Source organism: Coregonus clupeaformis, unplaced genomic scaffold (genome assembly GCF_020615455.1).
Source record: "Coregonus clupeaformis isolate EN_2021a unplaced genomic scaffold, ASM2061545v1 scaf0120, whole genome shotgun sequence".
Classification (NCBI taxonomy): domain Eukaryota; kingdom Metazoa; phylum Chordata; class Actinopteri; order Salmoniformes; family Salmonidae; genus Coregonus; species Coregonus clupeaformis.
The window spans coordinates 194,726-210,349 of NW_025533575.1; the positions used below are offsets into that span (position 1 = coordinate 194,726).

The window sequence follows — 15,624 nt, forward strand, 5'->3', positions numbered from 1 at the left end:
CAGCCCTACTCCCTATATAGTGCACTACTTTTGAACAGGGCCTATAATGCTCTGGTCAAAAGTAGTGCACTATATAGGGAATATGATGCCATTTGGGACGCAAGCACAGACAGACACTGTTCTCATTTTGGGTAATGTGCTCCACAACAAGGGGGGGGGGGGGTGTCAGACTCCAAGCCAGCTTGGCTAGAACAACCACCAAGAGTCTCCAGAGTCTAATAGTCAGAGAAATAATTACTAAATCACATCACTACGTTTTCTTTACAATATCTGATTGTCAAATGTGTGTGCTGTGTGTTTTAGGATGGGGTACAATAAGCACCCCCTAACACTCCCCATGACACTTCTCCAATGTGTGTGTGTGTGTGTGTGTGTGTGTATGTGATTGGGAGCTCTCTCAGTAGGAGCAATGGGAGGAGTCCTAACTTTAAGGAGTTTCCACACACTGATGTCCTCCTGTGTGATTAAAGATCACATCTGAAGATAACCAGCAATCAGAGGGATCCTAGGCCAGCTTCTGCCCAATGGGAATGATACACATAAACACACGCTCCCCCCCACACACACACACTCCCACAAGCCACTGTGAGGTCTGTCTGTGAGTCACTGGGCCGGACCTGTTCCTAGTTATCACAGCTTTTCTTGCCTGTCTTTATTCTGTTTTCTTAGGCAGGTCTCAAGAGTATCCTGCTGCTACAGAGGCCCCTAGTCCAGCCCCCGTGTTACTGTGTGGGTGTGCATGGATATAATATGTGTCTGTGCACGCATAAACTATGTGTGTGTGTGTGTGAGGTCTCAGGAGTATCCTCTAGCTGCTGTTACAGAGAGGCCCCAGGCCCCAGGCCCCACTGGCCCCACAGGCCCCCTGGACCCCCACGTCCCGAGTTACTGCCACTCCTACACGGTTAGATCTCATAAATCTATAGGAGAGAGAGATTGAGGGAGAAGAAGAGAGGGGGAGGAGAGGACGGACAGGAGAAAGAGGAGGGGGGTTTTGGATGTGGATATGAGGGAGGGAGGGAGGGAGGAGGGAGGGAGGAGGGAAGAGAGGAGGGATGGAGATAGAGGGAGAGATATTGGGAGGGAGGGAGAGGGATAGAGGGAGGGATAGAGGGAGGGAGGAGAGGAGGGAGAGGGATAGAGGAGGGTGGAGATGTGGATACGGGGTCTGTGTTTCGTCTGTGGTGTGGGGTCTGGAGACAAGGCTGATAACTAGCTCACACCGGATCTCACACACACACACAACCACCTCATTTTACATTTTACATTTTAGTCATTTAGCAGACGCTCTTAACCAGAGCGACTTACAGGAGCAATTAGGGTTAAGTGCCTTGCTCAAGGGCACATTAACGTCATTTAGCAGACGCTCTTAGCCAGAGCGACTCACAAATTGGTGCGTTCACCCTATAGCCAGTGGGATAACCACTTTACCTCCACACTGTTGTGATACTATAGAGCCAGGGGAGTGGGGGGGGACTGAGAGAGAGGGAGAGAAAGAGAGAGCGAGAGAGGGGAACAGAGAGAGAGAGAGAGAAAGAGAGAGAGGGGAACAGAGAGTGATAGAGAGAAAGGGGAAATGAGAGAGAGAGAGAGAGAGGGTAACAGAGCGATAGAGAGAAAGGGGGAAATGAGAGACAGAGAGAGACAGAGAGAGAGAGAGAGAGAGAGAGAGAGAGAGAGAGAGAGAGAGAGAGAGAGAGAGAGAGAGAGAGAGGAGACAGAGAGAGAGAGAGAGAGAGAGAGAGAGAGAGAGAGAGAGAGAGAGAGAGAGAGAGAGAGAGAGAGAGAGAGAGAGAGAGAGAGAGAGAGAGGGAGCAGAGATGGATTAAAGAGAGCGTAACAGAACATTCCCCAGAATATGGAAGTCAATCAGTGTTAATGACATATATAAAACAGGTTGTAAACCAGGTCTGCCAGTCATCAAGATGGCCGCCATGGTGATAAGACTGGCAGGGTAATTGTGCTACAGGGTAATAATGCTCTGGCCTTGGATGCTGTGGCAGGGGGACGCCCGCTTGCGTGGCACCATTACCCTGGCACTGATAAGATCAACCCTTCTGTCACAGGGTTGAATTGAATAAAGTTTATTGAGGGTAGAGGTGCCACGCGATAGGGCATCCCCCTGGCTGACAGTGTCAACAGTCTCTGGACCAGTCCAGGGACTCTGCTGTCAGGGCAGGAGGCAGAACATAACCAACCAGAGAAGGCCGGTCTCTGGAACTTGATTACTTTCACTTTGTTGACGTTCTCCAGCTCCTGTCACTTTTGGATGTGTGGAATGGAATGTATTACTTTCCACAGTCTGAGGGACAAACCAGTCCACAGGGCTAACTCTACAGAACCTCTGGCTCTGACACACTTCATTCCTGTTCTCCAGACTACAGTATACCCTAACCCCTAAGTGTGGTTATGATACTGTTAGACTGTAGTCAACGATAGTGTGGTTATGATATTGTTAGACTGTACTTAGTCTAGGTGAGGTGGAGACTGGAAGTGTCATCATATCATGGTGGAACATTAAGGTGTACGTGTGTTAATTTAGAAAGACTGACTCAAACAGTGTGAAGCCACAGGAATGACACTCATGTCTGTCTGTCTTTCTGTCTGTCTGATGTGGGTTTGTGGGTCCGTGTGTGTGAAAGGTGTGTGTGCTTCTCGCAGTATGTGTATGTGTGTGTGTCTGTTCAGTAGGTGTTGGTCACGTCTCTGTCTCTTACTGTTATCTGAGCTGTGGTAGGAATGACTAACACTAACCCTCAGGTCAGAACCATTAACCACCAGAGAGAGGGAGGAGGGAGAGAGAGAAGGAGGGAGAGAGAGAAGAGAGAAAGGAGCGAAGAGAGAGAGAGAGAGAGAGAGAGAGAGAGAGAGAGAGAGAGAGAGAGAGAGAGAGAGAGAGAGAGAGAGAGAGAGAGAGAGAGAGAGAGAGAGAGAGAGAGAGAGGGGGGGGAGAGAGGGAGAGAGGGGTGGAGAGAGGAGGGAGAGAGAGAAGAGAGAGAGGGGTAGAGAGAGAGAGGGAGAGAGAGAGGGGTAACGAGAGAGAGAGAGAGAGAGAGAGAGGGGTAGAGAGAGAGGGAGAGAGAGAGAGGGGGGTAGAGAGAGAGGGAGAGAGAGAGAAGGAGGAAGAGTGTGGAAAGAGAGAAAGAGAGTGCCGGCTGGGACTGACATGAGCCAGGTCTAATCATTTAGATTTACAGCCAGTGTCATCTACAGAGAAAGGAGGAAGACTCAACTGTGAACTCTCACACACACAACTATCTGGTCACAGACTACACCTGTAAAAATAAGGATAAGGTTCATCCCCGGGGTGAGCCTAGCTATTTCCAATCAATATGACACACAAAGGGAATTGAATGGACCGTGACGTACAGGGGCTTCACCCACAAACCACCATTTAAGGTGAACAATGAAGTGTGAGTCTTTGTGGTGGTCGACTGCACCTTTTGGTTTAGATAGGTGTTTCAACACTCCCAGGCTGCGTCCCAAATTACACCCTATTCCCTACATAGTGCACTACTGTTGACCAGAGTCTTATGGGCCCTGGTCAAAAGTAGTGCACTTTATAGTGATAGGGTGCCATTTCGGACGCAAGCCAGAACCTCAGTCACTTTTAACTGGAAGTGATGGAGCGGTGAGTGGGTGACTGACTGATAGAGAGAGAGGATGGGGGAGATAGAGAGAGAGAGGATGGGGGAGATAGAGAGAGAGAGGATGGGGGAGATAGAGGGAAAGAGGAGGAGAGAGGGATAGAGAGAGAGGATGGGAGAGATAGAGGGAAAGAGGAGAGAGGGATAGAGAGAGAGGATGGGAGAGATAGAGGGAAAGAGGAGGAGAGAGGGATAGAGAGAGAGGATGGGGGAGATAGAGGGAAAGAGGAGGAGAGAGGGATGGGAGAGATAGGGGAAAGAGGAGGAGAGAGGGATAGAGAGAGAGGATGGGAGAGATAGAGGGAAAGAGGAGGGAGAGGGATAGAGAGAGAGGATGGGGAGATAGAGAGAGAGAGGATGGGGAGAGGAGGAGGAGAGAGAGGATGGGGGAGATAGAGAGAGAGAGGATGGGGGAGATAGAGAGAGAGAGGATGGGGGAGATAGAGAGAGAGAGGATGGGGGAGATAGAGAGAGAGAGGATGGGAGAGATAGAGAGAGAGAGGATGGGAGAGATAGAGAGAGAGAGGATGGGAGAGATATGGGGAAAGAGGAGGAGAGAGGGATAGAGAGAGAGGATGGGAGAGATAGAGGGAAAGAGGAGGAGAGAGGGATAGAGAGAGAGGATGGGAGAGATAGAGGGAAAGAGGAGGAGAGGGATAGAGAGAGGATGGGGGAGATAGAGAGAGAGAGGATGGGGGAGATAGAGAGAGAGAGGATGGGGGAGATAGAGAGAGAGAGGATGGGGAGAGGGATAGAGAGAGAGGATGGGAGAGATAGAGAGAGAGAGGAGGAGAGAGTAGAGAGAGAGAGGATGGAGGAGATAGAGGGAAAGAGGAGGAGAGAGGGATAGAGAGAGAGGATGGGAGAGATAGAGGGAAAGAGGAGGAGAGGGATAGAGAGAGGATGGGAGAGATATGGGGAAAGAGGAGGAGAGAGGGATAGAGAGAGAGGATGGGAGAGATATAGGGAAAGAGGAGGAGAGAGGGATAGAGAGAGAGGATGGGGGAGATAGAGGGAAAGAGGAGGAGAGAGGGATAGAGAGAGAGGATGGAGGAGATAGAGGGAAAGAGGAGGAGAGAGGGATAGAGAGAGAGGATGGGAGAGATAGAGGGAAAGAGGAGGAGAGGGATAGAGAGAGGATGGGAGAGATATGGGGAAAGAGGAGGAGAGAGGGATAGAGAGAGAGGATGGGAGAGATATAGGGAAAGAGGAGGAGAGAGGGATAGAGAGAGAGGATGGGGGAGATAGAGGGAAAGAGGAGGAGAGAGGAGAGAGAGGAGGAGAGAGATAGAGAGAGAGAAGATGAGAGAGGGATAGAGAGAGAGAGGATGGGGGAGATAGAGAGAGAGGAGGAGAGAGAGAGAGAGAGAGGAGGAGAGAGATAGAGAGAGAGAGGAGGAGAGAGGGATAGAGAGAGAGAGGATGAGAGAGGGATAGAGAGAGAGAGGAGGGGGAGGGGATAGAGAGAGAGGAGGAGAGAGGGATAGAGAGAGAGAGGATGGGGAGAGAAGAGAGAGGAGGAGAGAGAGAGAGGATGGGAGAGATAGAGAGATAGAGGAGGAGAGAGAGGAGGAGAGAGAGAGGATGGGGGAGATAGAGAGAGAGAGGAGGAGAGAGAGATAGAGAGATAGAGGAGGAGAGAGGGATAGAGAGAGAGAGGATGGGAGAGATATATAGAGAGAGGATGGGGAGATAGAGGAGGAGAGAGGGATAGAGAGAGAGAGGATGGGAGAGATAGAGAGAGAGAGGATGGGGGAGATAGAGGAGGAGAGAGGGATAGAGAGAGAGAGGATGGGAGAGATAGAGAGAGAGGATGGGGAGATAGAGGAGGAGAGAGGGATAGAGAGAGAGAGGATGGGAGAGATAGAGAGAGAGGATCGGGGAGATAGAGGAGGAGAGAGGGATAGAGAGAGAGAGGATGGGAGAGATAGAGAGAGAGAGGATGGGGGAGATAGAGGAGAATAGAGGGATAGAGAGAGAGAGGATGGTTTTGATAAGCCACATAAAAGAGTGATTTACTCACCCTCAAGTCATCAGTAGAACACCACACACCCACACTGTCTGAGTGACATCACCTCACTGCTATGGCTTTCATATCCGTGCATAAAGATAGATTAGAAGGAAAGAGGGGGAACTAGCCTGTGGACCTGACTGAGATGATGTCACCTCCTATAGGAAGTCATGCTGGGTCTAAATATCCCTTCTGTGTCTCCAGGCCATACTCCCTGGAAACTGTGGGTCTGTGACCTCCATACGCTCTCAATACGTCTCTAAATGAGGAGAGATCCATTAGCTAACTACCACCCTCAGCGGTGGTCGGTCACAACCGGATGCTTCCGGAGAGCCTGTGACGCGGCTTCCGCTTTCGGACGTTAACAAGACGACACTCCATCTTAACTCCTCCTCCACATTTACTGGATTGGTTGAACAGTGCAGAAGACCGTTTTTTTCTTCTCTTTAGGACCAGAAAGAAGAAACACTGCGTTACACCTGCTATGTTAGGTTAGCTGAAGACATACCATCTCAACTGGGTCTGCTGTTTAACCATCTAACATCACCACAGGGAGTCCTGTCTAAAGAGACACTTAAGAGTCTAGGAGACACTAAAGACTCCTTATGATGTTTAAAAAAGCACAGATAAAGCTAGATGAATTCTATCTGTATTTCAACATCAATAGCCTACTCCCAGAATAGATATCATTGCTGAAACATAATTTCCTTGTTGTTACAGTGAGCGGTGGGCATTTGTGTGGCTTGACTGTCTCATTAATAGCATTGTTTTTCATCTCCTAACTCTAACCTTTCAACGGATGACAACTGACTTCTCCAAAATCATCAGAGAACTGTCATAATAGAAAACAACAACAACAAACTACCTCTAACAATTAAAGCAAAATATAGCAGCAATTATTTTTATCATGTTATAAACAAATGTAATTTAAATTCATATTCCCAAATCGCAGATCTAGTGTGTGTCGCAAATGGCACCCTAGTCCCTATATAGTGAGCTACTTTTGACAAGAGTTCTATGGACCGTGGTCAAAAGTAGTGTTCTATAAAGGGTATAGGGTGCCATTTGGGACACAGACCTTGGGTTCAGAAAGCAAAGCTGTAGGAGGGATTCTATAATGACCTAAGTACTGGGTACAGGACCATGATTCAGACTCTCTACCTTGTCTTTATATTGGCCATCATTTATCCCCATCCCATTAGGACAGTCACTTCTGCCAGTGTAGTAACTAAGCAGTAACTGTGTAGTAACTAAGCAGTAACTGTGTAGTAACTAAGCAGTAACTGTGTAGTAACTAAGCAGTAAAACTGTGTAGTAACTAAGCAGTAACTGTGTAGTAACTAAGCAGTTACTTAACTGTGTAGTAACTAAGCAGTAACTGTGTAGTAACTAAGCAGTAACTGTGTAGTAACTAAGCAGAAACTGTGTAGTAACTAAGCAGTAACTGTATGTGAGTAACACTAAGATAACATGGTTGACCACACCTTAGTAACGAACAGGTTTTGTGATCAGGTCTAAGAAAGACAGGGTTCAATGTCATGAACATGAATGGTTCAAGAAGCCCTTCTCACCACAAACTATTTTAGATTTAGAGAAAGGATTATTGCACCAATCTGACAACTCATAGTTTATAAATCAGTAACAAATCCCCAAATAGATACTGGGAGAACTTGTAAGGCAGGAAAGGAAGGACTGGGAATATAAAAGCATCTCTCTCGCTCCCTATTGAAAGGTGTGGTGTTGAGTGTGTGGCTGGCAGGGGGTATTGAAAGGTGTGGTGTGGCTGGAGGGGGGTATTGAAAGGTGTGGTGTTGAGTGTGTGGCTGGTGGGGGGGTATTGAAAGGTGTGGTGTTGAGTGTGTGGCTGGCGGGGGGTATTGAAAGGTGTGGTGTTGAGTGTGTGGCTGGCAGGGGGGTATTGAAAGGTGTGGTGTTGAGTGTGTGGCTGGGGGGGTATTGAAAGGTGTGGTGTTGAGTGTGTGGCTGGAGGGGGGTATTGGAAGGTGTGGTGTTGAGTGTGTGGCTGGCAGGGGGTATTGAAAGGTGTGGTGTTGAGTGTGTGGCTGGAGGGGGGTATTGAAAGGTGTGGTGTTGAGGTGTGTGGCTGGCAGGGGGGTATTGAAAGGTGTGGTGTTGAGTGTGTGGCTGGAGGGGGTATTGAAAGGTGTGGTGTTGAGTGTGTGGCTGGAGGGGGTATTTAAAGGTGTGGTGTTGAGTGTGTGGCTGGCAGGGGGTATTGAAAGGTGTGGTGTTGAGTGTGTGGCTGGAGGGGGGTATTGAAAGGTGTGGTGTTGAGTGTGTGGCTGGCAGGGGGTATTGGAAGGTGTGGTGTTGAGTGTGTGGCTGGAGGGGGTATTGAAAGGTGTGGTGTTGAGTGTGTGGCTGGAGGGGGTATTGAAAGGTGTGGTGTTGAGTGTGTGGCTGGAGGGGGTATTGAAAGGTGTGGTGTTGAGTGTGTGGCTGGAGGGGGTATTGAAATGTGTGGTGTTGAGTGTGTGGCTGGAGGGGGGTATTGAAATGTGTGGTGTTGAGTGTGTGGCTGGAGGGGGGTATTGAAAGGTGTGGTGTTGAGTGTGTGGCTGGAGGGGGGTATTGAAAGGTGTGGTGTTGAGTGTGTGGCTGGAGGGGGTATTGAAAGGTGTGGTGTTGAGTGTGTGGCTGGAGGGGGTATTGAAAGGTGTGGTGTTGAGTGTGTGGCTGGAGGGGAGTATTGAAAGGTGTGGTGTTGAGTGTGTGGCTGGAGGGGGTATTGAAATGTGTGGTGTTGAGTGTGTGGCTGGAGGGGGTATTGAAAGGTGTGGTGTTGAGTGTGTGGCTGGAGGGGGGTATTGAAAGGTGTGGTGTTGAGTGTGTGGCTGGAGGGGGTATTGAAAGGTGTGGTGTTGAGTGTGTGGCTGGAGGGGGTATTGAAAGGTGTGGTGTTGAGTGTGTGGCTGGAGGGGGGTATTGAAAGGTGTGGTGTTGAGTGTGTGGCTGGAGGGGGGTATTGAAAGGTGTGGTGTTGAGTGTGTGGCTGGAGGGGGTATTGAAAGGTGTGGTGTTGAGTGTGTGGCTGGAGGGGGGTATTGAAAGGTGTGGTGTTGAGTGTGTGGCTGGAGGGGGGTATTGAAAGGTGTGGTGTTGAGTGTGTGGCTGGGAGGGGGTATTGAAAGGGTGTGGTGTTGAGTGTGTGGCTGGAGGGGGTATTGAAAGGTGTGGTGTTGAGTGTGTGGCTGGGGGGGTATTGAAAGGTGTGGTGTTGAGTGTGTGGCTGGAGGGGGTATTGAAAGGTGTGGTGTTGAGTGTGTGGCTGGAGGGGAGTATTGGAAGGTGTGGTGTTGAGTGTGTGGCTGGAGGGGGGTATTGAAAGGTGTGGTGTTGAGTGTGTGGCTGGAGGGGGGTATTGAAAGGTGTGGTGTTGAGTGTGTGGCTGGCAGGGGGGTATTGAAAGGTGTGGTGTTGAGTGTGTGGCTGGAGGGGGGTATTGAAAGGTGTGGTGTTGAGTGTGTGGCTGGAGGGGGTATTGAAAGGTGTGGTGTTGAGTGTGTGGCTGGCAGGGGGTATTGAAAGGTGTGGTGTTGAGTGTGTGGCTGGAGGGGGGTATTGAAAGGTGTGGTGTTGAGTGTGTGGCTGGAGGGGGGTATTGAAAGGTGTGGTGTTGAGTGTGTGGCTGGAGGGTATTGAAAGGTGTGGTGTTGAGTGTGTGGCTGGAGGGGGTATTGAAAGGTGTGGTGTTGAGTGTGTGGCTGGAGGGGGTATTGAAAGGTGTGGTGTTGAGTGTGTGGCTGGAGGGGAGTATTGAAAGGTGTGGTGTTGAGTGTGTGGCTGGAGGGGGTATTGAAAGGTGTGGTGTTGAGTGTGTGGCTGGAGGGGTATTGAAAGGTGTGGTGTTGAGTGTGTGGCTGGCAGGGGGTATTGAAAGGTGTGGTGTGGCTGGAGGGGGGTATTGGAAGGTGTGGTGTTGAGTGTGTGGCTGGTGGGGGGTATTGAAAGGTGTGGTGTTGAGTGTGTGGCTGGCAGGGGGTATTGAAAGGTGTGGTGTTGAGTGTGTGGCTGGCAGGGGGTGTGAGGTCAGCAGGACTCTTCCAGGGTATTGACCACCTGTTCCAGGATGTCAGGGCAGTGGTCAGCGATCTGCTGCAGGACACAGTTGGCATACTCCTGGAGCTCTGCACTCTCCCTCTCACAGACCTCCAGCTCCGACTCCAACTGATGTGGGAGAGGGGGAGGGGGAGAGAGAGGGGGGAGAGGAGAGAGGGTCAGGGGGAGAGGAGAGAAATGTTAAAAACAAGTATTCTGTAACATCACATCATAGGTCAGGTACATGGTAACATACTTTATCAACAAAACAGTGAGATAACACAAGTGGATTTCATAAGCATGAGGAGAAAACATATCATAGTGACTTTCAAAACATATGGTCTTTCTGGTCAGTGGAGAGAGAAGGACCTCCATGGTAGACAGCCTGACTGACTGGCCTTAAGTCTCCCAGGGCTGATGAGACTGTACACATCTTTCCCTTTCCCTCCATCCTCCTCCTTCCCTCCTCCCTCTATCCCTTCTTTCTTCTCTTTTCTTCTCTGTGAGGTGAGAGGTCACAGGAAATGGCTAGCTAGTGTGCTGTAAAGGAGAGAGCAGAGGAGGAGAGCAGAGGAAGAGAGAGATAGAGAGGGAGAGAAAGAGAAGAGAGAGATAGAGAGAGAAAGAAAGAGAAGAGAGAGATAGAGATGGAGAGAGAGAGAAGAGAGAGAAAGAGAAGGAGAGAGAGAAAAGAGAGATAGAGAGGGAGAGAGAGAGAGAAGAGAGAGATAGAGGGAGAGAGAGAAGAGAGAGAGAGAGAGAGAGAGAGAGAGAGAGAGAGAGAGAGAGAAGAGAGAGAGATAGAGGGAGAGAGAGAGAGAAAGAGGGACTGAGTGATTTAGAGAGGGGGAACATCTGTGTGAGTTAACAACACCGTCTCCACCTCTTCTCCCCCTCTTCTCCTTCAGCACTCCTTGTCCTTCTCCTCTCCTCCACCTCTTCCTTTCTCTTTTCCACCTCTCCACCTGGCCCAGGGTCACCCCCTCTCTCTCCCCCAACCTCCCCTCTCTCTCCCTGGGCCTTGAATCCACAGCTGATCCCCTCTTCACATCCACATCCCCAACCTCCACCAACTCACTTAACCCATTTAAATTCTCCTGGAACGCTCCGTGCCTCCACCAACTACCCAAGACCTCTTTTTAAGTCATTATATCAAATTCTACACTTGGAATGTTCATCTAAAAGGTTTAATTTTCCACTCATTAATGGAATCTGAACCTAAAGGGGATTTAATGTTGGACAGCTCCTCAGGCTAATGATCATCACAGGTGGGGTTATCTTTAACACACAGTCTGAGGCCCAAATGGGACCCTATTCCTTAGCAGGGCCCGTAAGGCTCTGGTCAAAAGTAGTGCCCTACATAGGGAATAGGGTGCTATTTGGGATGCATACCAGATCTTTAACACACAGATCCTTTATTCCAAATTATTTTTTCAAAGGCTGGAGGTTGAGAGGTGACGAGGAGGGAAAGTGTGTGTGTGCCTGGCCGTTGAGGTGCCAGCTATACCTTATGAAATCAGTGCTGGCATTAACAGGTGGCTGGCTGGTGGCACGCACGCACATACACACACACACACACATATATATATATACAGGCACACGGAGACACACACACACACACACACACACACACACACACACACAAAGAGCCGCCCAGTGTTTGGCGCATGGGGAAGTTGACGTAAGGTTGGTCAGAGAGAGCGAAGGGGCAGATTCTGCTGTACTTCTCAAGAAGCTGTAAAAAGATTCTCCATAAACATATTCCCTTCAAGGACTGTTACCCTCAACACACCCACAGACGGACAAACTGGGAGAGAGAGAGAGAGAGAGAGAGAGAGAGGGAGGGAGGGAAGGGGAGAGAGGGAGAGAGGGAGGGGGGAGGGAGGGGGAGAGAGGGAGGGAGGGAATGAGAGATGAGGAAAGAACACTAGCTGCCCAGTGTGTGTGTGAGGGAGAGAGAGAACGAGAGAGAGAAAGAAAGGAGTAGAGGAGAGTGTAGTATTCATTTCAGGCTCTGTCTTCCATCACTGTGAGGAACCCCAGAGGCCGAGAGTACTGTAGATCGGAGCTGGACAAACAGCACAGACACACACACACACACACGGAGGCCAAGCGTGGCCCGCTCCGCTCTGCACCCCAGAAACCACTGGGTTCTTCCGCTCTCTCCCTGGGCCTCTTTGAACAGAAATGTTTCGCTCTGCCGGACAGCTTTTAAATTGCTTTTCACATTTTGAACGGACGCCAATGATCCAAAACCCATAGTTCTTTCTTTCGCCCATAAGAAAGTAGGATTTATTTTTTATTTTTTATAAAAGAAAATACCCAAAAATGATTTTCTTTGGCTCAATCCATGTTGAAATGTCAAACTACCAAGGCTGATGACAAAGACATCTGAAACAACACAAAGAGGTCATATTCACAGACCATCATCTACACATCCCTTTGTGTGTCAAGTTTGGATCTTCAACAATTTCATCATTAATAAACCACAACAAACGGAGCTCCTTAGACGGTAGAGGAGAAGTCAACTGGTAGACTGAATGTCATCACAACTGGACCGTCTCAGACGCTTAGTGACATAGAGAATGACAGATGTTACACTGGTGCCCAGTAGAGAGGAGAGAAATAGAGTGGGACAGAAAGAGGTATGGAGCAAGCTAGTACACACTAAGTTCAAAGGCCCTTCGGGGGGAGTGTGGGGCGTATATGCTCACTGAAAGAGTTTTCAGCCTGGTTCCCCTCCCTGCCCGCTTCCATCCATGGTCCACTGCCAATGGTCCAGCCCTGATCATCTATGGTCCACTACCCACTGCTAGGTCTCTGGGTCTGTGGGTCTTTAACTAGGGGGAGGGAGGATAACCAGGTGCTGGCTGATCTAGTGGCTAATTTCAGGACCTGTGATCTGCATCACCTGCAACAAGTCACCTGGGAACTCGGCTATAACAAGGCACTCACTAAGGTTTGGGGGGGCGGGGGAGGGAGGGAGGGGGGGAGACCCAGAAAGAGAGTGAGGAGAAACCAGAGTGTTGGTGTAACCAGCGAGGTGAAAGAGGAGAGGTAAAGAGAGAGGTAGAGAGTGTATTGAGTCATGTGTTGGAGGTAATGAAGCTTAACCAGCAGGCTGATATATGAGCCCTGTTCCCCTCTCTGCTCTGGGGTGAGGGCTAGGGGGGGGCTGGGGATGGAGGGGTGAGGCTTGGTTTGGCAGAGCACGCTCCCTTCTCCAAGCCCCATTAGGATCACACAGCGGGGAACTACCGCTCCAGCAGGCACAGAGAGCTTCACACTCACACACACAGACACACACACACACACACACACACACACACACACTGACACACACACACACACACACACGTACAGGACACACAAACATTCATTAGCGAGCACGTGCACACACACACACCCGTGTGAGGTCCTTCACTGATGACTTCTGGATTGAAGACCCCACACTGGTCTAACTGTAGGTGTGAGGGGGCAACATAGCAATGGTATTGACATTGGCATGGATATATAGACAGACAGCACCTGGGCTTGAATGTACGGTCTACTGCCCTCACCACAAACCCACATCAGTCTCCACAGACAGTCCACACACTGACCTGGCTGATACATACAGACAGTCCACACACTGACCTGGCTGATACATACAGACAGTCCACACACTGACCTGGCTGACACATACAGACAGTCCACACACTGACCTGGCTGATACATACAGACAGTCCACACACTGACCTGGCTGACACATACAGACAGTCCACACACTGACCTGGCTGATACATACAGACAGTCCACACACTGACCTGGCTGACACATACAGACAGTCCACACACTGACCTGGCTGATACACACAGACAGTCCACACACTGACCTGGCTGACACATACAGACAGTCCACACACTGACCTGGCTGATACATACAGACAGTCCACACACTGACCTGGCTGATACATACAGACAGTCCACACACTGACCTGGCTGACACATACAGACAGTCCACACACTGACCTGGCTGATACATACAGACAGTCCACACACTGACCTGGCTGACACATACAGACAGTCCACACACTGACCTGGCTGATACATACAGACAGTCCACACACTGACCTGGCTGATACATACAGACAGTCCACACACTGACCTGGCTGACACATACAGACAGTCCACACACTGACCTGGCTGATACACACAGACAGTCCACACACTGACCTGGCTGATACATACAGACAGTCCACACACTGACCTGGCTGACACATACAGACAGTCCACACACTGACCTGGCTGATACATACAGACAGTCCACACACTGACCTGGCTGACACATACAGACAGTCCACACACTGACCTGGCTGACACATACAGACAGTCCACACACTGACCTGGCTGACACATACAGACAGTCCACTGACCTGGCTGACACATACAGACAGTCCACACACTGACCTGGCTGATACATACAGACAGTCCACACACTGACCTGGCTGATACATACAGACAGTCCACACACTGACCTGGCTGACACATACAGACAGTCCACACACTGACCTGGCTGATACACACAGACAGTCCACACACTGACCTGGCTGACACATACAGACAGTCCACACACTGACCTGGCTGACACATACAGACAGTCCACACACTGACCTGGCTGATACATACAGACAGTCCACACACTGACCTGGCTGACACATACAGACAGTCCACACACTGACCTGGCTGACACATACAGACAGTCCACACACTGACCTGGCTGATACATACAGACAGTCCACACACTGACCTGGCTGACACATACAGACAGTCCACACACTGACCTGGCTGATACATACAGACAGTCCACACACTGACCTGGCTGACACATACAGACAGTCCACACACTGACCTGGCTGATACATACAGACAGTCCACACACTGACCTGGCTGACACATACATACAGTCCACACACTGACCTGGCTGATACATACAGACAGTCCACACACTGACCTGGCTGATACATACAGACAGTCCACACACTGACCTGGCTGACACATACAGACAGTCCACACACTGACCTGGCTGACACAATAAGTATGTGTTGAGGTCTGATCAACTACACACAGACAGCGTCTGTGTCCCAGATGGCACCCTATTCCCTATATAGTGCACTACATTTGACATTTGGGAGGCAGACACATACAGCACCTCCAAAGCATACCAGACACCATATAGCCGTTAGCTGTATTTTAACTTTAGTATATTTAGCAAGGATCCCCAGAAAAAACAAGGCTGTAAATATAAGGTTTTAGGGCCTAGGAGAGAGAGATAACCTAGCCTACTATCTGTCTATGTGTCTTCTGCTAAGTCCTCTTCTTTCATAGCCTTGACCCACAAATGGAGAGGTAGAGGAGGGAGGGAGGGGTGAGTAGAAGGAGAAGGGTGGAGAGGGAGGGAGGGAGGGAGGGAGGGAGGGAGGGAGGGAGGGAGGGAGGGGTAATGTTGGAGACTGCAGATGTTTTTACTGGGTGCATCATAGAGAGGTAAAGGAGTATTACGGCTCATTATCAGGGAGGATGATCATCTGTCTGATCTGGGTTTAGGGCTGCAGTGTGTGTGTGTTCAGATAAACAGGTGGGGTAATTCTGAAACGGTAATGAACTCAAAACTATGGGGGCGGCCAGGTTGCAGTCTCGAGGCAAACTCCAACACACACACACATCCCACACACACCGAGGTTGAACCACTTAGCTGAGGAATGCTAATGGTCGAGAAGCAGAGTAGAGGCCGGCGGACCAAATGAAACCCTATTCCCTATATAGTGCACTGCTTTTGACCAGAATAAGCACACTATATATGGAATACGGTGCCATTTGGGAGGCAGATGAGGTGGAATCTCAATAACATCTCGACTAGAACCTGACC

The 15,624-nt window shown here is 49.8% G+C and overlaps 1 protein-coding gene across 7 annotated transcripts in view; it reads right to left on the reverse strand.

The window, feature by feature from the left end:
- Positions 1-9,468: 9,468 nt before the first annotated feature.
- Positions 9,469-15,624, reverse strand: part of LOC121559980 (ELKS/Rab6-interacting/CAST family member 1-like) — a 507,203-nt gene continuing 501,047 nt past the window's right edge. For 6 of the 7 annotated variants that reach the window (XM_045213520.1, XM_045213519.1, XM_045213523.1 and 3 more), the window contains one exon: positions 9,646-9,846. In XM_045213520.1, coding sequence (XP_045069455.1) covers positions 9,709-9,846 — 138 coding nt within the window. In that variant the 3' untranslated portion in view covers positions 9,646-9,708. Of the gene's footprint in view, positions 9,847-15,624 lie in introns of all 7 variants that reach the window. The other variant, XM_045213525.1, reaches the window with a different exon arrangement.